Source organism: Tachysurus fulvidraco, chromosome 17 (assembly GCF_022655615.1).
Source record: "Tachysurus fulvidraco isolate hzauxx_2018 chromosome 17, HZAU_PFXX_2.0, whole genome shotgun sequence".
Classification (NCBI taxonomy): domain Eukaryota; kingdom Metazoa; phylum Chordata; class Actinopteri; order Siluriformes; family Bagridae; genus Tachysurus; species Tachysurus fulvidraco.
In genome coordinates, this window is record NC_062534.1 from 4,201,784 (window position 1) to 4,223,834 (window position 22,051).

General features: G+C 41.0%; 1 protein-coding gene across 9 annotated transcripts in view; it reads left to right on the top strand.

Moving 5' to 3' along the window:
- Positions 1 to 22,051, top strand: part of rapgef2b (Rap guanine nucleotide exchange factor 2b) — a 107,182-nt gene that overhangs the window by 74,579 nt on the left and 10,552 nt on the right. For 7 of the 9 annotated variants that reach the window (XM_027154567.2, XM_027154559.2, XM_027154560.2 and 4 more), the window contains 15 exons: positions 5,510 to 5,641; positions 10,071 to 10,248; positions 11,275 to 11,411; positions 11,566 to 11,724; positions 13,713 to 13,865; positions 15,451 to 15,615; positions 15,991 to 16,098; positions 16,214 to 16,417; positions 18,022 to 18,130; positions 18,294 to 18,570; positions 18,658 to 18,815; positions 18,920 to 18,934; positions 19,534 to 19,774; positions 21,232 to 21,618; positions 21,728 to 21,939. In XM_027154567.2, the coding sequence (XP_027010368.1) occupies positions 5,510 to 5,641; positions 10,071 to 10,248; positions 11,275 to 11,411; positions 11,566 to 11,724; positions 13,713 to 13,865; positions 15,451 to 15,615; positions 15,991 to 16,098; positions 16,214 to 16,417; positions 18,022 to 18,130; positions 18,294 to 18,570; positions 18,658 to 18,815; positions 18,920 to 18,934; positions 19,534 to 19,774; positions 21,232 to 21,618; positions 21,728 to 21,939 (2,635 nt within the window). The remainder of the gene's footprint in view (positions 1 to 5,509; positions 5,642 to 10,070; positions 10,249 to 11,274; positions 11,412 to 11,565; positions 11,725 to 13,712; positions 13,866 to 15,450; positions 15,616 to 15,990; positions 16,099 to 16,213; positions 16,418 to 18,021; positions 18,131 to 18,293; positions 18,571 to 18,657; positions 18,816 to 18,919; positions 18,935 to 19,533; positions 19,775 to 21,231; positions 21,619 to 21,727; positions 21,940 to 22,051) is intronic. The other 2 variants (XM_047802289.1, XM_047802292.1) reach the window with 1 other exon arrangement.

Genomic DNA, 22,051 nt, shown 5'->3' on the forward strand with positions numbered 1-22,051 from the left:
GTATGTTCTCTCTTAGTTCCTGATGTCCCTGTTAGTTACAGTACAGTGACACCAGCCAATTGGGGGGCATCTTTGAGCTCATGTACTGTATGCAGAAGGAGGTTGATGGCACATTTCTAATGTGGGATGGGGATTGGCCAAGGCAGGGCTAATTTGATGTAATGATGTGGTAGCCTAGTGGTTAAGGTGCTGGACTGCCAAACGGAAGGTTGTGAATTCGATTCCCATGTCCACCAGTTTGCCAATGCTGGGCCCCTGAGCAAGGCTGTTAACCCTCAATTGCTCAGTTGTATAAAAATGAGATAAAATGTAAGTAGCTCTGGATAAGAGCGTCTGCTAAACGCTGTAATTGTGTAAATTTGAACAATATTGCTGTTCTGCACATAGTGATTTGTAAGTGTTGGGGTTCTCTTGGTTGTGATGGCTCATTTGAACAGTTTTGAGGTTTTGTTGATGCTGAGTATCTTATGTGATATGAGATTCTGTCAATGATAAACAGCTTATTTGTGGAATGATGAGGTTTGGTTATATAAAATGGCTTGTTTATGGGGTGCTGGGGTTCTGCAGATGTCTAATGAATTATTTGAGGAGCGATGGACCCCTATGGATTTATTTGAAAGGGTTTGAAGCTCACTCAATGATAAATGGATTTTTTGAGGCACATGGGGTATCTGTCAATGCTTGATAGCTTGGTTAACATATTTAAAGGTTTTATTTAATAGAGAAAGTATTATTCAAGCTGTTGCTTGAAGATTGTTGGGATTCTACAAATGACAGATGGCTCGTTTGAGAGGTTTGAGGATTCTGGCTCTTTTGATGGGTAATGGAGTTATGATGATTGTGATTTTTTTTTTTTTTTTTTTTTTGGTTAGTTTAGCATTATAGGTTTGTAGAAGGAAGTTTTAAGTTTTATGGATATTGAGGTAGTATGAGGGCAATGACCTATTCAGGGTGCATTGTCTTATTCTCACCATTTGTTGTCTTTTTGTCACCATTTTATGCGTAATGAATGTGGCCGGTTTGAAGGATTTTGTTGGTTAATGAGTGTTGAGGTTATGTGGATGGTGAAGGAGGCTTGGTTGGTAGGAATCGGTTAATGCAAACTGCTTATCAGAGGGTTTTTTTTAAGTTTGCAGATTCTGAAATGATCATTTAAGAAGCATTGACTCTGACAGATCATTTGAAGGGTGTTGACAATATGGCAATAGAGATTAACTTGTTTGAGGAACATGGGCTTCTTTGGATACTGAATATGAAATTTTTGCAGTTACCCAGAAAAACTCAGTGACCAGGCCATTCTAGTTTCCTTTTAATTAAAGTAATGTGATGGGCACATGGTATATCACCCATCAGAAAGAGTAATTTGTCTCGTGCTAAAGGTAAATGCATTCTTGTGATATATGCTACTCTTTTAGGATATATGTATTAGATCACTTCTTGAGATTAGCTTACAGTAACAAGAGGATCAAAAGTAGGACCAGGAGGATTCTGGGACAAGATAGTGTAGATAATGAATCTAGTTCTGAATTTTAATTTTGCCGAGTATAATCACTCTCTGTAGAGTCATCTTCTTCCCCTTCTTCTGCTTGTGCCTATGCGACATTTCTCTCTCATCCCTTTAATTACCAGCTGGTTTGAAGAACTTTGTAGCACATGGCGACAAAGTAATTTAAAAAATTTCGCACTTCTGTTAGATCTTTTCCCACTTGTTTTCATGTGAAGGCTATGGAGGTTGTCAGTGGTGTAATTAAAACACTGCTATAACACCTCTTGGTGCAAATGAAATTCCTCTAGGAAGGATCTGTGAAATCCATGTGCAAATCAGTTCCATCCTCAAACAAAGAGACACCTTTTTCGAAATCTCTATTAAATCTGTTTATCTGTATTGTACTCATCCATGAAATAGTAACCGCTGCTTCATTCACATTATCAGAAGTTTATAAGCAGGCAGGAACCTCAGGTTTTTGTGAATTGGGTGTGACGTTGCAGAGGTCACGGTCGCTTTGGTTTTGTATTGGAGATAAATATGTGGTTAAATATGTAGATTGATGTACTTACCTTGCATTAGAATTCATTGCTCAAAATGTTGAGCCACGATACAGCTCACACTTTACTATAAGCGACAAGTACAGTAGGGCAAAGATCTGTTGTAAGGGAAAATTACTTCTAGGGTGCTTTCACACCTATAGTTCAGTTCATTTGGTTCAGACCAAAAGCAAAAAATGACACATTGTAGCTTTTTAGCAGTTTTTGGTTCCTTTTCACACCACACTGATCGTTCTGTTCCGCACCAGTTGAAACGAACCAAAATGCAGTCATGTGATAACATCCACATCACTCATTGGCCACATGTATTTCCTAAACTGCTTCTTGATTGGTCAGAATAAACGTGCGGGAAATTTCAATGAAACTCCGGAAGTAAACAAAAAGAGGACAATACAGCATACAGTACACCACGGAGAGACGACTGTGCGCTGCGATTATGTTCGTGGTTGTAATCTACTACATCGCTTGTATACAGCATTCTATGTAAAGTCTTCATTTTCAGAATGAAGCGCGGATGCGGCTTTAAAATATCATTTTAATGCACCGCAAACGGCGAAGACGCATCGCAAGACATTTCAGGAGGCGGCGAGCATTACTTTTGTGAAACAGTGACATGCTCATCTTCCGAAAATATTGCCAACGACCCACTACGGCAGCTGGTTTAGTCCAAAATGCGCAATACTTTTTGCAGTTAGGTCTATTCGATCTCGGACCATGTTCTCACCACAAACGAACTGTATCAGAGTTCGTTTGAAAGCGTACCGAGACCACCTCTTCAAGGAGGTCTCGGTACGCTTGTTTAGTCCGCTTTTGGTGCGCACCAGAGTTTGATTGCTGCATTCTCACCTGCCCAAACGAACCGCACCAAATGAGCAATCGAACTCCGGTACGATTCAACCGAACTAAACAAGGCAGGTGTGAAAGCACCCCTAGAGTCAAATAAAGATTTCCTGAGCTTATCCCACTGGTGGAATCTGTGAAGGTTGTATATAGACACCGTTTGAGAGGAGTATAGCGCTGACGTATGTGGCCTGAACAACCACATTCATTTACACCTGTCCAGTTTCATCTGAAACGCGTCCCAGACCACCTCCTGAAGTGGTTTGAACCATCGGATTTATATCCGTCTTGAAACCGTTTCGGAGGGCATTTAGACCTGGTCTTTTTACCAGGGATAGCTATCGGATCACAGAAAACGCATTAAGTGAACAGGTGTAAAAAGCCCCTAATTGTTTCCCCATTGCTACTTGTAGGTATTTTATCTTAGCCCTCCAATGTAAATACCATGATCAGCCATCAGTGAAGTGTGGAGCCAGTATGGTTTTCTTTGCTGCACTCCCAGTTTCAGTATCTAGCTCAAGGTCTCTGTATCTGCCGAGGCTGGGAGATTGTTTCCTCTCTCGGATATCTCCCAGGAGGATCGGCTGCATTTCCGGCATGTCTACGATTAGAGGGGCGGAAATTAGGTCAGATGCATTTTATATGAAAGCTATACTCAGCTGACTGAAGACATGCAATAGCATCTTTAAAAAAAAAAAAAGCCTATTTCACTCACAGATACCCTCAGACAGGAATGGAGCCAGAAGTCTGAGGTGCTGCTTTTGGAGATTAGCCGAAATTGGTTCTGGGGCTCTTATCAGAGTTCCATTGTCAACACTGTTCTTTGTGTTGAGACACCACAGAGGTTTTTTTTCTACAGCTCTGCTTTAGATATGTACACAGGGTCGAAAAACACAAGGGTTTTGTCTTCAAGGGTCGCACGGATAAATACCGTACCCAGCCTTGTGAAGTACAGTATGTTATTTAGTAATCGCCTTATAAGCACATGCTAATAATGAACTTTTTTCGTTCATGCACTGCAAATCACACTAAGGGGTGAAAATGCATTTAACATCTGTTTTTCTTCTTGACTATTTACACACCAAGTTTGAATCATTTGAGGAATACTGCACATACATAGATTTTTTGCAGTGTTTAAACAATCTGATATTTTTTCTTCTTTTTTCTTTTATTACCTCAGTTTACTCAGTTAGCATCATAGCATTTATTTCCTCAATTAGCGGCAAATCCACAGTTACCTCAGATTGTTTGAGCACGACGGCTTTCGTTAGATCGACTTGCTTAATTAGCACCATAGTATTTGATTCCTCAACTTGCTTAATTAGAGCCTTAGCATTTGTTACCTCAGCTTCTTTTAGCACCACAGCTTTATTACCTCAGTTTGTTCACTTAATAACATGTCCTTTGTTACATCAGCTTGAGTTCGCACTATAGCCTTTGTTACTTCACCTTGATTTAGTGTTTTAACCTTTGTTACGTTCACTTGCACATTTATCACCATAGTGTTTGTTACCTCATCTTCACTTAGCAGCATAGCCTTTGTTACCTCAATTCAATTTAGTGGCATAACTTTTTTTTTACTTTACAACATCCCTTTTATTACCTCAGCTTCCTCTATTAGCATAGTTTCAGATCCTTTTCATTACCTCATTTTGTTCAGGTAATTCCACAGCCCACATTACCACATTATTATTATTATTAGTTAACACTATGGCTTTAGCACTGTTAATCCCTAACATTTGTTACCTAAAATTTAATTAGCACCTTACCTTAGCATGTTCACCAAGCAGCAAATGTGTAAAGTTTTTTCTTGATTCTGTCAAGATCAGAGTCTGATTACTTATAATCTTTTTTTTTTTTTTATATATATAAAAGTGCTGTCTACCACACAGTCTAGCGCAATGCTCTATGTTGCGGATAAAACCGGCCGACTTGTAGATTTGTCAGAAGTCGCCAAGACGCAGTGATTTAACTGACAGCAGCGTTAGCCATGAATCCTGTTTACTGAGGGCTTGGTGGTGAGATGTGGAAGCCTAGATGAGAAGTGACTGCAGGCCTGGTTGACATTTTGTGCTTGTAGCTGGAGTGTCTGTGAGGTTGCAGGATGTTGTTTAACACGCTGCCTGCTCTTTTTGGAGCTTAGGCACTGTGTGAGCAAAGTTAATCTGAGGGCTTGTTTTGCTTTCCAGATCCTACTAGTTGTGCTTGCATCTCAGTTTCGGTGGTTCATTTTGGAGGTTGTTGTATACTGCCCTATTATACTGTACATGTGCTTATGTTAAATTTTTATAGCATGGTATTTAGCTAACCTTTATCATACTGTGCACATGACATTTGCTAGATCAAGCTAGGGGAGACCACTAATAGCCTTATTAGCAGAATTAACATTAAGCACCCGAAAGTGATTATTTTCCAATCATAGCGCATCCTAAAGTGTTTTATTGTTCTTGTACTACAGCAGTTTTCCAGCAATTACAATTTTTTTTCTAAAATGATGTCATATTTAAAAAAAATGATCTTTTAAAGTTATGTTTAATTAAATGGAATGTGTGTGTAAAAAAAAGAAGAAGAACAAGAGAGCAATAAGAACCATCGTTGTATTTTTTTTTTTATCTTCTTCCAGCTCCCAGCAGACTTCAGCAGGCTACACTTGGCTGACGGGATCCACCCCCAGGTGACCCACGTCTCCTCCAGTCTCTCAGGATGTAGCATCACCAGTGACTCCGGGAGCAGCAGCCTGTCCGACATCTACCAGGTAGCACGATGTACTTTTTGTTAACGTCTTTCAGACATAAACCCTTTCCAGATCCGATGAACCCTTACACACTTTATTACATTGTCCATGTCTTTATAATTTCCCTTTCCTAAATTATTGTTGCTGAGTAATCCTTTCTTTTTAATAACAGCCTATGTGATTGTGAGGACTTCATTCTCTCAGTCAATATTTATCATTTAAATATTTTTAACTCCTATGAGCCATGATATGCTATTGGATCATGACATCTTGTTTAAAGAGCGCTGACCCGTGTTTAACTCCCCATATGTGTGTGTCTGTGAGGCTTCTTCAGCTCTGATTAATTGTGTTTGGCTTTGTGTTTGCTCCCCTGCTTAATTGATTTACTAAGTACATTTGTGATGTCCTCATGGATTAGAATGCTGTGTGCAAGTGTGTGTGTGAATTCTGTAGTGTTGGCCTGATGGTCACCTATTGAAGTCTTGTTAGTTGCTTTGAGATGTTCTAGTAAAAGGAGCCTTTTTCTTACACTTCTGTTCTATTTCTCCTTCCCTCACGCCTACAGCGTGCTGACACTCTCTTCTGCACTCCTTACTCCCCCACTGGACTCCTAACACCCGACTGCAATCTTCACTCTCCACACCTTCTACCCTCACCCCCACTGCATTCCTAACACTTCCTATGGCACTCCTGACTCCTCACATTCCACTGCACTCCGAGAACACTACGTACTGCACTCCTTACTTCCACACCCCCTATCATCACCCCTTAATACATTCTTTACTCCCACATCTCCTACTTTTGAAGTGACGTGATATACGGCTAAGTAAGGTGACCCATACTCAGAATTCGTTCTCTGCATTTAACCCATCCAAACGCACACACACACACACACACCATGAACACACACCCGGAGCAGTGGGCGGGTTTAGTGCCTTGCTCAAGGGAACCTCAGTCATGGTATTGCCGGCCCTGGACTCGAACCCACAACCTTAGGTTTAGGAGTCAAACTCCCTAACCATTAGGCCATGACTTCTTATACTCACTTGACTTACTTCTAATACACTCCTTACACTGCCCCCCCCCCCCCGCACTGAGTCCCAAACCCCCACTGAACAGCTTACTCCCATACCTCCTAACCTCACCCCACTACACTCCTGACTGATTATCCTTACTGAACGTCTGACTCCCACACCTCCTTCACTCACTCTCCGCTGCCACTTCAACCTCCTAACATTTCCTACTGCACTCCGGACTCCTAACACCTTTTTACCTAATGCACCTCTGACAAGCCACACCTCAGTCTCTGGGGAAATGCTGAAGTTTTGGCACCCAGATAAAGCTCCAACACTGAGTTTTCTAGAGTAGAGATCTTGATTCATTTGTAAAGCATCCAGACAGCTGGGTGCTCGTGTTGTCTCCCTGAAGGTATCCCGTAGTGCTTTGGGACTCCGCCATTAAAAAAAATTGGCCCTCGTTCTCAGCGACGCTAGCAATATGGCTTCCTTTTTTTTTCGCATTTAAATAAATCATTACACAAGTTCTTCAGAGAGGCTTGAAAGCATTGATCCAAGAATAGCCGTCTGAATTATTAATGATCACTTCACGCTCATCTGAGCCGTCCAAACAGCGCTGCGGATTGCACTCAGCGGCTGAAAAATAGATTGGCCCGTTTATCGGCGAGGAAAGGATTTACAGCGACTGCCAGCATCTTCCCTGATTAGCTCTTAATGGTTTTCAAGGCAAAACATCTCTCCAGCTGCTTAACGTACATCACTCATTATTGTCGATTTACACCTTGGCTGAAATCAGCAGGGAGCATAAATTGAATAAATCCAGTGTCCTGATGTGGTATATTTGGGTAGCTAAAAAGTATATTCTGGAATTGTTGTGATTCATGGTCCAAGGCATTATATAACACCGTAAAGGTTCCTGAATATACAGTAGGTCGTGTTATAACGTCAATATTGTGAATAGAACTTTTCTCTTATTTTAATGCAATAAAATAAATAATAAAAAAAATTACTTGCTATACCGTGAACTATATTTATCTACAAAAATATTTACTTTATTAACAATATTTTTTTGTATTTTTTTATTTTTTGCTGCGATGTTGCTTTTTAACAACAAAAAATTATTTGACTACAGAAAATATCAGAAAATGGTCTAAATTTTATTATTATTATTTTTTTTAAAGATATTTGGATTTTATTAACATGCAAATTAGGATTCAGTATTTAAAAACAAGACAAAACAAATAAATTGTCAAATAAATAAAGATGGATATTTTGGAAAGAAACAAAAAGCCAGAAAATTGGATAAATATTAAAATAGAGACATTAAGTAAAAAATAAAATACAAAATAAATGTAAATTTCTAGGGGTTGTTTATCAGACATGATGATTAAAGACTGCTGATTGAGATTTAGACATCATGATGGGAAAATCTGTGCAGGATCCAGCCTTAACTTGACCTCTAACATGAGCCACAAGGTCGAAGGTTTGAAATCAACCCCCAAATCCTGACCTTTTGATATGGCTTTCTTAAGCAATAAACAGACATGCACCACTGGGTGGGAGGGTCTTTCTGCTCACCCCACTCTCAATGACTCCACCCCATTGTGGAAAACCCCACCCACTCAGCTCCAGCTTGATTCTGAGTGGTTCTTTATGCCATAGTGTGTGAATATTTGATGAGTCTTTTGGATGTCGTTTGATTAGAAGTGACATGGTGCGACAGGACTTAGAAATTCAGCTTGTTTATACTCGGGCATTGTGAGGATGATGGTGAGGATGATGACTGGAGCGGATTTCTGTAGACGGTTCACACAGAGTGCATCGTGGGTGTTCTCCATTAGGCGAAAAGCACCTCTGAGGCAGGTGAGAGTCGTTACTCGTGGGCCGTATCACCATGTAATGGCTAATGCGTGGTGCACTGCTCTTTTGTTATAATAGTCTGTGAAGTGATCGAGGTAGGCGGCGGCCTGCGCTTACCTGCATGCAGAATAAGCCCCCGATGGCGGCGGAGGTCTTTTGAAGCAGGTGACGTTTGTTTTCTTTCTCCTCTTCTCCTTGCTGAGCGGCGGTTTTGATGTCTCGAGGCGTCTTGCGCCCTCAGAGGTGTGAGACGTGACCTGGTTGACCGTCTTTGTGTTGTTGTTGTTACGGAACTGACGAATAGGTTTTATGTGATCCCTGAAGACAAGTAGTTCTCTGTATTTTGTCATCTAGTGAGAAGTGGGTTCTCCATTTTTAAGCTTTTTGATTAAGCTTCTTTAAGTTTGACTATTCTTCATTTGCTGTTTTATTTTATACTTGGTTGTCTGTTTGATTGCTCGCCTGTTTAAGGAACTCCTGGATCTTAATTTTTGGTATTCCAGGATTTCCATCCATCCATACATTCATACATCCATGCATTTTCTTATCTTAAATTTACTTAATTTCAATGGCTACACCTGGATCTTTTTGGGCTTTTAGGTTATCCATCCATCCATCCATCCATCCATCCAATCGTCCGTACATCCATCCATCTCTCCATTCTATTTCTTATCTAGTATTGGTTTTATTGCAGTAGTTTTTGATACTACTCTTGGATCTTAGTTTTTAGATCATCCATCCATCCTTTTATCCATTTTTAAATCTTTCTGAAATGTACTTAATTGCAATAGCTAAACCTGGATCTTTTTGGGCATTCTGATTTATCTAACCATCCATCCCTCCATCCATCCATCCATCCATCCATCCATCCATCCATCCATCCATCTATCCTCTTATCCATCCATCTATCCTCTTATCCATCCATCTATCCTCTTATCCATCCATCCATCATCTCATCCATCTATCCATCCTCTCATCCATCCATCCATCCTCTTATCCATCCATCCATCCATCCATCCTCTTATCCATCCATCCATCCTCTTATCCATCCATCCTCTTATCCATCCATCCATCCGTCCATCCATCCATCCGTCCATCCATCCATCCATCCATCCATCCATCCATCCATCCTCTTATCTCATATTGGTTTTATTGGTTTTATCTCTCTCTCTCTCTCTCTTTCTCTCTCTCTCTCCTCTCTCCACCCATCTCTCCAATTTTCTATATTTGCTTTATTACTGTTTTGCGATAAGCAACATGCTGAATGTTTTGTTGGCTTAAAGTTATCAGACTTCATGAAATATGAAATCTGTTGCATGAGTTCTTCACCACATATATTTATAAACTGTATACAGGTTTTTTACATATGTATGATCTCTTAAGCAGCGAATGATACCCTATTACTGATTCTTAGAAAACACGCTTATTGACGGCGGTTCGACATTTCAGTCTTCACATTTTCCGATTACTGAAATGCATCATAGCTTTTTGTCTTTCACAAAATCAGATTTCTTGCACATTTTTTTGATTATTTTCTAGACATGTCAGTGAGACTGTTATGGTTTGACCTCTAGGCCACGGAGAGCGAGCCAGGCGACATGGACCTGAGTGGCCTGCCCGAGACCGCCGTCGACTCCGAAGAGGATGACGACGAGGAAGACATCGAACGTGCCTCCGATCCGCTCATGAGCCGAGACATCGTCCGTGACTGCCTGGAGAAAGACCCCATGGACCGCACGGATGATGACATCGGTGAGACACCCGCATGTGAATAAAACACATAACGAGAGACGGATGATTTTTGGCGATTGAAAAGGAAGTGTTGATTGAGACAGAAGTGTACAGGCTCAACTTTAGCAAAGTAACGAGGAGGGAAACATGAGGCAGGTTCATGTGATGGAGAAAAGTGGTTGGTGGTGGGTGGGGTAATATTTTTTCTAGGTCAGCTGCACGTCAGGGTTTCCCCGAGCGCATTAAACTTTGATTTGCAGGCCGTTGCTTCACGCTGACACTTTAACACAAACCAACCAGCACCCAGACACGCCTCGGGCAGGAAGGGGGCACATCTCTCTCTCTCTCTCTCTCTCTCTTTCTCACATACACACACACACCACACACACACACTCCCCCACCCTTCCCCCCTTTTCCAGCTCTGTCACTTGATTGGAATAAATGATTGGAAGACAGTGATCACATCCCGATGACATGACATTCCCTGATAAGGCACCAAACACTGATGCAAAAAAAGAAAAAATGAAAAAAAAAAAAACTTAATTATTTCTACAAATATATATAAGATAGTGAGAAGTGAACTTTGTGCACTAGTGTTGAACCAAGTATTAGTATTTTTTCTCTCTATCTGTCTCCTGTCTCTCTCTCACAGTTTCATTCTCTTTGTTTCTTTCTCACTCTCTCACACTCTCTCTCTCTCTCTCTCTCTCTCTCTCTCTCTCTCTTTGTGTCTCACTCAGTGTATTTTTCTTTACCTCTCTCTGTCTCTTCTGTTTCCTGTCGCTTGGTACACTCTGCCTTTCTCTCTCTCTTTTTCTCTCTCTTGTATAAAAGAAAAAGGACAAAATAATATACTAAGAGAGGATAAAATGATAGAAACATAACAGTACATAAATTAAGGATATAAAGAATATAAAGTCACTAGACACTTAGATATATCTCTCTCTCTCTCTCTCTCTCTCTCTCTCTCTCTCTCTCTCTCTCTCTCTCTCTCTCTCTCGAATTGTGTTTCAATGTGTATTCTCTTGGTCTCGTCCTGATCCACAGAGCAACTGCTGGAGTTCATGCACCAGCTTCCAGCCTTTGCTAACATGACCATGTCGGTGAGGAGGGAGCTTTGTGCTGTCATGGTGTTCGCCGTCGTCGAGCGAGCTGGAACCATCGTCCTTAACGACGGCGAGGAGGTCGGTCTTTATTTTATTTATTCCATTGCATTTATTTAGCAATGTAATCCCACTACGTTATAAAGATGCATATCTATACACACACACAATGTGACATTTATAGTGCAGAGAAAATTAACTTATCTTACAAACTTATCGTATGTTGTGTGTGTAGCTGGACTCGTGGTCTGTGATTCTGAACGGCTCGGTGGAGGTGACCTACCCCGAGGGTCGCACCGAGATTCTCTGCATGGGCAACAGCTTCGGCGTCTCACCCACTATGGAGAAAGAGTTCATGAAGGGAGTGATGAAGACCAAGGTGGACGACTGTCAGGTGAGACCTCGGACCTTGTAATAGATGCTATATAAATAACGAACCACCCCAATCTCTCTCTCTCTCTCTCTCTCTCTCTCACACACACACACACACACACACACACACACACACACACACACACACACACACACACACACACACACACACACACACACCCCACCCTTAAAGGTGGGGTTTCCGTTGTTTGAAAGTAGTCAGTGTTGATGTATAAAATCACCAAAACAAACACGCCCCTAACCCAAATGGGTCCCACCCCTGTATCGATCGGCTACACGTTAGTTTTGTTTTGTTTGGCGCCCCAACGCAGTTTTCTGAAGCATTTCTCAAACAACGGAGACCTCACCTTTAAGTCGTACAGAAGCCAAAAGCTTCCATGTGTAAAAAAAAAAAGAAAAAGAAAAATAAGAAATTCTGTCTGACAGAGTCTCCGTTGTCTTCTTTTCCAATTCCATTTAGTTCTTATAATAGCTTCTTTTATGCTGCATTAAAATAATGAATGTTTATATAATGGGAGTGAATTGGACAGAATTTGGCAATAATCTAATCTTTGGCAGCGTTTTAGTCCAACAGACTCATCAGCACATTTATGTGTCATCAGCAGCCCCGAAGCAGCAATTTAAAAAAGAGTTCTTGAAAACAAAACCTTTTGACCGTCTGCATCGTAAAGACCATCGCTGTACGGTCGAGTGCAAAAGTTTGCACACCCTTACTTTAAAGTATGCCATCTATTACATGCAAATTTTATTTCCTTCATGACTTAAGATGTTTTGTGTTTTTTTTTTTATGACTTTCTTTTGTTTCTTTCAGTTTTGACTGATGCTTTTCCCCTGTGATATTGTGATATTCTCCAGTATCTTTATTTTATTTAATCTTCTTTTACGTCTCTGAAATACATCAAAAGCAGTCATATTTTCACACTGACTCTTTAACAGATCTGAGCTTGACCGTTCCAGACTACGTGCTTTAAATAAAATTTAAATTAATCATGTTTTGAAAGTGGGGGGCACGGTGGCTTAGTGGTTAGCACGTTCGCCTCACACCTCCAGGGTTGGGGGTTCGATTCCCGCCTCCGCCTTGTGTGTGCGGAGTTTGCATGTTCTCCCCGTGCCTCGGGGGTTTCCTCCGGGTACTCCGGTTTCCTCCCCCGGTCCAAAGACATGCATGGTAGGTTGATTGGCATCTCTGGAAAATTGTCCGTAGTGTGTGTGTGTGTGAGTGAATGAGAGTGTGTGTGTGCCCTGTGATGGGTTGGCACTCCGTCCAGGGTGTATCCTGCCTCGATGCCCGATGACGCCTGAGATAGGCACAGGCTCCCCGTGACCCGAGAAGTTCGGATAAGCGGTAGAAAATGAATGAATGAATGAATGTTTTGAAATTCGTTAAATAAAACCTTATTAAAAAAAAAAATCTAAACTTAAAGCTGAACTATTCACATTTTATTGTAATAAGATCAAATCAGAAAAGACGATTAAGCTTTAAACCAAGATTATATAATGTTTTGTTGCTAAAGTGTAAATGTTGGTACATTTTATTTTCCCTTTTTTTCCCCAGAATACCATTTGGAAAATCATTCTTTTGGTTAGCTGGTAAAATCAGCCGATTATTAAGCTGTTAAAGCTTTAAAGCTGTTAAAGGTTCCTGGTTGTTTTGGCATCAGCACAAATTAGCAGAATAATAAAGCATTGGGACATAAACATTGGGCTATTTTTAGCAACCGTAAAATTGCTCGCAGAAAGCAGTTGTATAGTTTTATGAGCTGGTTTTGCTCGTACAGTGTGTATGTATCTCTGTGGCTCCGTGAAGACAGAAACGTGCAGTTTATTACCGCTAGCGAAGGAGTTATCGTCGTATACAGTAGATATTATTGTTTTAACGTTTTAAACAAGCGGCATTTTTTGTTTCCGTTACTGTCATTTATAGCTACTGGAAATGAAGAGATATGTTTTCATTGACAAATAATGCAATGTTCTTTTTTTCCTCCTCAGTTTGTGTGTATAGCACAGCAGGACTATTGCTGCATCCTGAACCAGGTGGAGAAGAACATGCAGAAGGTGGAGGAGGAAGGAGAAATCGTCATGGTTAAAGAACACCGTGAGCTCGATCGCACCGGCACCAGAAAAGGACACATCGTCATCAAGGTGAGAATTTGAGAACGTTTGTGATTTGTTAAAATAGTTAAATGTTTATTGTTCACCAAACCCTGTTCGGACTTTAACTCGGGCCATCCTTAAAAATATTTTGGTTTGCAGTAACAGTAAAAAAAATAAATAAATAAAAGGTCTGTAGGTAGGTCTATATATTTTTTTCCAAGTTTCAATGTAAAAAAAAAAAAGTACAATTTTGGTGATGGTGATTGCGTACAGTAGGTATGACTTTAAACTAATTAGCATATCGTGACGTCATTGAATGGGTCTTCAACCCTTGCCTTCGGGCGCATCATTACAAACCTCATTTTGATGCTGGACACAGTTTTTCCAGACCTTCGTGCCAAGTTAAAGCAGTGTCGAGCTGTTTTAATGAATTTTTTAGATGTATTATGGCGTCCGAACCCGTACGCCTTTGAACGGTGACCGCGAACATTTTGTTTAATGAAGAGTAAGGAAATAAATTGGTCGGTCTTAACGCAAATTTACAGCCGGCAAGTCGGTCAGACTTAAAGCAAAAAATAATAATAATAAATTGGGTCCTAAATTGACAGGGTCGGTCGGGTTACGGCAAACAAGAACATTTTTAAGGATAGCCTTAGTGAAAATATTTTTTAATGTCTTCTATTGCATCTGAGATAAAATTGACAATTAAAAGTGAACCGTCAAATGACTACAGGACACAAGTTGCTTATATTCACTTATACCTGACGTAAAAGTCCCGTAATCAGGATGCAGAATCCCAGTTTTCCAAATTTGTGCAATGTTTAATATGTGTGCAGTGTTTAATATGAATATGTGAGAGATTCCGTGTCTGTTCAGATCGGACTAAAATATGTCCAGGTTTAAGAAAAATTCATTTAAATGTAACAACATGAAACAAAAATCAGCCAAAATTACCTTGTTTAAATTTAATGTTGATGCACAAGACGTTTATAACCTTTGCTTTAACCCTTGCATGGTGTTTGTATTTTTGTTACTCAGCCAGTGTTCGTGGGTCTGTTTGACCCGCTGCATTTTTTTGGGTTCTTAATTCAAAAATTTGATGTTAAAATACTCTACAGATGTTTAGTTCATCCTAATTACAAGCAATATAAACTTTACCTTTATTACATCACATTTTTTAATTAAAGTGCTACTCGTTTTTTGTTGTTTTTTACTAAAATGTAATAAAATAATGAATATAATCAAGTTATGAGTGAAACAAAAATCAACAAATTTACAAGCAAGCAAAGTTTTTCAAAACTATTGATGTTTATGAATATGGGTCCCACAGACCCGAACAACATACGAGGGTTAAATGACATCGGGAGTGTTTTTAGATTTAATGAGGAAGATTTGGTTTGTTAAGCTGCAGGATTCTGTGCTTAACGGTGCGATTGACAGAGTTTAGACCGAATTACACGGACGTGTATCAAGCACACGCCCTGATCGATTCCGGAGCATAAAAATCTGCTGAACGGTGCACAATGACGTTTAAGTCAGTCTGGGACAAGGAACGAGAAAAGGTCGTTGAAAACATCCGGGTCTCTTGTATAAATTAGTGAAGCCCCTGCTTAATAGTGTGTCCATACCGCAGGGAACAACGGAGCGTCTGACCATGCACCTGGTGGAGGAGCACTCGGTGGTGGATCCCACCTACATCGAGGACTTCCTGCTCACATACCGCACCTTCCTGTCCAGCCCCATGGTGGTGGGCAGGAAACTGCTTGAGTGGTTCCATGACCCCAGCCTCAGGGACAAGGTCAATAGCTACACATCACACATGTGCCTATACACTTTGGGAATTGATTTTGGAATAAAACCCGAATTTAACGTTTCAGGTTTATTATATTTTGCAGAAAATCAAATTATTTTGGAATTTACTTGAATAGTTGTATATGTTTAATATGCCTTCCATGTTGAGGAGACGTTTTATACATATACGTATAATGCAACCTTCCACAGTATATATTGTTACATATATATATATATATATATATATGTATGTATGTGTGTGTGTATATATATAAAAAGCTAGCTACATGAAGTCCAGTGTGCTGAAGTGAATTAATTCCTACTAATAAAAATAATAGTGGTCTGTTGAAATAAGCTTTATATTCTAACTTTGTGTTCTAAGGTTACACGAGTGGTCCTGCTGTGGGTGAACAATCACTTCAATGACTTTGAAGGCGACCCTGAAATGACGCACTTTCTCGAAGAGTTTGAGAACAATCTAGAGAGGGAGGTCGGTGGTGTTTTTTGTTCTTTTTCCATCTTGTTACTAAGAATATATATATATTTTTTAACAATGCTGGCCCTAACACTCTATAATCTCTCTGCTCTCTTGTGTGATGAAACAGAAAATGTTTGGACACTTAAGACTGTTAAACATAGCGTGTGCGGCCAAAGCCAAGCTGCGGGTGGTGACTCTGACTAAGCCGTCACGAGAGGCTCCTCTGGCCTTCGGCCTGCTCGGTGGCTCGGAGAAAGGCTTTCGCATCTTTATTGAGAATGTGGAGCCGGGCAGCAAAGCTGCAGAAGCAGGTCTCAAGCGTGGAGATCAGGTACTTTTTTGAGGAAGTTCAAAGCAAGACACTTACAGATATGCTAACCTTTACACATTTTGTGTAGTATACAGTGATTGGTTGTGACCTAGAAATATGTCAAACGGTTATTTTTTACACCCCAATGAAAACAACAGATGATCCAATCAGCAGTAGGTGATTAGCGGTTAATGTTCTTGGTTAATCATCAGAAAGCCTAAGAAGTATAAGAATCTTAATGTATAGTACTGTATATGAGTCAAAAAAGCTTTATTCTTATTATTTAAAGGTGGGGTCTCCGTTGTTTGAAAGCCAATGTTGACATAAAATCACCAAAACAAACACGCCCCTAACCCAAACGGGTCCCACCTCTGTATCGATAGCTCCGCCCACACATACATACGTAACCCAGGCGACTAAGAACCGAAAGAAACGTGTCTTTATCATAGCTGAAGGGAAGAACAATAAGATTGCAGATAAACAAACAAGCAAAAATGCCACACAAGCATAATCATGTAAAGGACAAAGGCATATATTAGTTCTGTGTAACAAAGCAAAACCAACGTTACTCACCTATCGAGAAGGAAAAAAGCGCCTCGGCGTCTTAAGTAAAGTCGGCCACATATTCACAGGTCGGAGTTTCCCGAGTCAATAACTCCTGAGCTAAACGCTGTTACTACACAAAACGCGGTTGTAGCTGCCTCTCTACATTACTATGATAGAAAAGAGGTGTTATTTGTGTAGTAACAGCGTTTAGCTCAGGAGTTATTGACTCGGGAAACTCCAACCTGTGAATATGTGGCCAACTTCCTGCTCCTTCAGTTCTCTCCAGCGCTGGAAAGCTGATCAATTATATTAACACGTCCTACTTCTTACCTTATCGTAAGTCTTTCTTCACTTTCTTTCTTTGTTTTTATCCTCCATGTCAATGTTAAAACCGCTTTCTGCTAATGTCACACATGCGCACTGAACACTCTCTCCACCCATATTGACAAGCCCCGCCCCTTTCTGCTCATTGGCTACACGTTTGTTTTGATTTTTGTTTAGTTTGTCGTCCCGACTCAGTTTTCTGAAGCATTTCTCAAACATCGGAGGCCCTAACTTTAATTTGCAATGATTGACAGTTCTTCAGGTGACTGTGGTACGTACTGTAAAAATCCCTACAAGCTGAAAGTGTGACTTGGATGTTAAGCAAGTACTCTTTGGCCTTCCTATGCCTGTCGTACTCTTTGGCCTTCCTATGCCTGTCGTACTCTTTGGCCTTCCTATGCCTGTCGTACTCTTTGGCCTTCCTATGCCTGTCGTACTCTTTGGCCTTCCTATGCCTGTCGTACTCTTTGGCCTTCCTATGCCTGTCGTACTCTTTGGCCTTCTTAAGCAGACCTTGTGTACAGTACACATATTACAACTTCTATTATGCATTATGTATTATAAATACATTATACATGTACTGCGTCTGTGAGCCACAAAGGACGTGCTTCTGTCCTCATGCATATGCAGCCCGGTCCACATTTACACACAGTCTTGATCAGTCCTGGATCTAATGTGTTTTAATATAAATCTGTTGACTCGATGGAACCCACGGCTATCCGTTAATACATCATTTCCTCTTTGTTTTCTCTTAGGTTCTGGAAGTAAACGGGCAGAACTTTGAGAACGTCCAGCTGTCCAAAGCAAACGAGATCCTGCGCAACAATACGCATCTGTCTATTACTGTGAAAACAAATCTCTTAGGTAAGCCAAGACCCGGGACCATATCTGAGAAAGAAAATAAGAAAAAGTCATAATAATCCAAATAAAATAGATTATGAAAACTGATCCAAGATCAGCACTTTGAGTAAGTGTCATGACCGTGTCTTCTCTGAGCAGACCTAATAAAGACATCGTCTTTTTTCAGTGTTTAAGGAGCTTTTGGCTCGACCTGAGCATGACCAAGAACCTGATCATGACGAAGAGCTGGACAGGAAAAACGGGGCTCCACACATTCCCAAGATCGGGGATATTAAGAAAGCGAGCCGTTACTCTATCCCAGACCTGGCTGTAGATGTAGAGCAGGTGATGGGTCTGGAGAAAGCAAGCAAGAAAGCCAAGGCCAACACGGTGGGTGGGAGGAACAAGCTCAAGAAGATCTTCGACAAGACGTTGACCAGTATTCTACCGCCCAAGCCATACAAGTCAGTGTGGAGACGTAAACAGAATAACTGCATGTAATATACAGCATGACCTAACCACATGTCTAACCACCGTGGTGTGTTCTGCAGTGATGTGGGTGTAGGCCAGTCCCAGGACGACAGCATCGTCGGAATGAAGCAGTCGAAACAGATACCTCCTGCTCTTCCAGTCAGTGGAAACTTATCATCCAGTAACCCTGACTTGCTGCAGTCTCATCATCGTATACTCGACTTCAACAACCAGCCAGGTAGTGAGATGTTAAGCAGTATAACATCACCAAAAAAAATAATAAGTTCCAAATGTACATTTCAGGAGTTTTTCAAAATATTTTGCAAACTTTCCTCTTTTCAGAGCCGGTCCCTAACAGTGAGTACATCATTTTGAGTGGTTACGTTTTTGATCGTCTCTAAACGGTCCATAATCGTTCTCTCGTCTTTCCACGATTTTCCTGTTCCGGGGGTTTGATTCGCTTTGATTGATTTGATTCCCTGTAATTTCTTCCTGGCAAACCTGGTAGTGTTTGGTGTCGGGATGCCAAAGAATGCTTGTGGTATTAATGATCAGTCTGTCGTGTCGCTAGCGCATAACGGTAATCTCTCGCTTTTTTGCAAACGGTCTCTTTTTTGCTTTCTGTACCGTTGCTTTAATCTTAACACTGCGCACGCTAATGCTGTATTTGGTTGTTTGCACTTCAGCTTAGTGACCCATTAATCTGGTTAAATCAACCATGACTCATACAATTCACTCAGGACTCGGTGCCTTTGCTTGATCAGGGCAGTGTTGGGATCAAATCAACTCAAGATTCCAGAGTGAAATTTTTCATTTTATTTGCTTTTGGTGTGGTTGTAATGAACGGGGATGATGATGATGATGATGATGATGGGGTGGAACACATCGGTCCCTGCGTTCAATTTAAATAACCTGTTCGAAAAAGGTCATTTTGTTTGCCATATGCTTGTCCTCAGACATGTCGGACCAGGTGCTGCGTGTCTTCAAGGCCGATCAGCAGAGCCGTTACATCATGATCAGCAAGGACACTACGGCCAAGGAAGTCGTGGCTCAGGCCATCAGGGAGTTTGCTCTGACCGCCGCCGCCGAAGCGTATTCACTGTGCGAAGTGTCAGTGACACCCGAGTGCGTCATCAAGCAGCGGCGGCTTCCTGAACAGCTCTCCAAACTGGCCGACAGGATCCAGCTCAGTGGCAGGTATGACCTCAGATTAATCACAAGTAGAATTTTAAGTGACAGTGACGTGACTTACGGCTAAGTACGGTGACAGTTCGTTCTCTGCGTTTAACCCATCCAAAGTGCACACACACACGGAACAGTGGGCACCCATTTACGCTGTGGAGCCCGGGGAGCAGTTGGGGCAATTCGGTGCCTTGCTCAACTTCACCTCAGTCGTGGCCGGCCCGAGACTCGAACCCACAACCTTAGGGTTAGGAGTCAGACTCTCTAACCATTAGGCCACGACTTCACCATACCAGTTACATTTACATAACTATAGCACTATTCGGACGGGATTAGTTTTACGTGGGGACGTGGAGTAATGCAATTTTACCTCAGGACGTCTGTAATATTAATTGGCCGATTCGCACGGGACAAGACATCTCAGTAATACTAGCAGAAGTGTGAGGGGTAACTCGCTTTACACACCACAGTAACCTCCTTGTCGTCATGTGCGTATGACGTTGCTTCCTGTTAGCACGTGTTAGCACCTGAGGTCATTTTTCCGGACCTTTTTACAGAAGGCAAAAGTCGCCGTAATCTTTACTGACATCGTCCGTAATGATTACCGAGATGGCGCATTCGGACGGGACTAAAATCACAGAGAAGCTCTGGTAATAATTACTTTACCCCCCACGTCCCCACGTAGAACTAATCCCATCCGAATAGTGCTTAAGTTATTGACACTGGTTTGCCAGAAGGTGTTGATTAATTTTCTAACAGCAGTTTGGACAGCATTGCCGGCAGTAACTCGTATCGCAGGTTTATATTTGTGTTAAATAGTCCCTCGTGGTTTCTGTAGTAACAGTTAATTTACAGGTTAATGGATTCCTGGAATAAGAAATGTGTAATTGTTTATACGGTAAAGTTCAGTAATATGACAAGCATTTATTTGTCTTATCCACTTTGAGAGAGATGAGCTGAAAGGTAAATCTTTCATGGGAACTGACTTGTTTTGTCAAAGATTCCCATACACTATATATTTTTATATTAGATATTATATAGTGTATATATATATACTATATGCTATACATTAAATACTATAAACGTCTCATGTAATGTACAATGTGTTTAATATATTTTTTTTAATGTTAGCGTTAACGTTAATACAGATTTCTGTGGTATTTAAGGAATAATAAACTTTGGAATAATCTGTTATACAACAATTATTAATATACTCAGACTTACGTCATTCATACATCTAAGCAATTGAGGGTTAAGGGCCTTCAGCAGGGGCCCAGGATTCAAACTCATCCACTTTCATTACTTAAAACTTAAATCAGTTAAAACGTTTAATTTTAAAGGTAGTTATCTTTTAAAATAAAATGTTTTGGAGTGAAAATGCATAATGCATCACGCATAAGTACACGTGATGATGCTTTATCAAGAAACACACCGAATCCTGTAATCATGCACCTCTACCTCCAACTCTGAAGGTACTACCTAAAAAGCAACATGGAGACGGAGACATTGTGCTCGGATGAGGACGCGCAAGAGCTTTTGAGGGAGAGTCAAATCAGCCTGCTGCAGTTAAGCACGGTGGAAGTGGCCACGCAGCTCTCCATGCGTGCCTTCGAGCTCTTCTGTGCCATCGAACCCACCGAGTACATCGATGACCTCTTCAAGCTGCGGTCACGCTCCTCCGGACCTTCCAGTCTCAAGCTTTTTGAAGAGTCCATAAACCGCGAGACCTTCTGGGTGGCCACTGAGGTGCTGAGAGAACCCAACCAGCTGAAGCGCATGAAGATCATCAAGCATTTTATCAAGATCGCTCTGCACTGCCGCGAGTGCAAAAACTTCAACTCTATGTTTGCCATCATCAGGTGAGAAAAGAAGGATGGACGCTTGCTCAGTTCCCAAAAAAAAAAAAAATCATTACCAGCTCTTATAAGTGTTCGATGTCACAATAAATCAACTATTCGTTTTTTTCAGTGGTCTTAATCTGGCCCCCGTATCCAGAATGCGAGGAACTTGGGAGAAACTTCCAAGCAAGTACGAGAAGTTGTTTAGTGATCTGCAGGACCTGTTTGACCCGTCCAGAAACATGGCCAAATACCGAAATGTTCTCAACAGCCAGAACCTACAGCCCCCAATCATCCCACTCTTCCCAGTTATCAAAAAAGATCTCACCTTTCTCCATGAGGGTAAGACAGAAACGATTTACAATCCTCTCACTCAGTGACACTCGGTTATAAATTTGTGTCAAGACACACAAAATGACCAAATGAGCAAAAGTTCCAATAATACAGCTTCCTG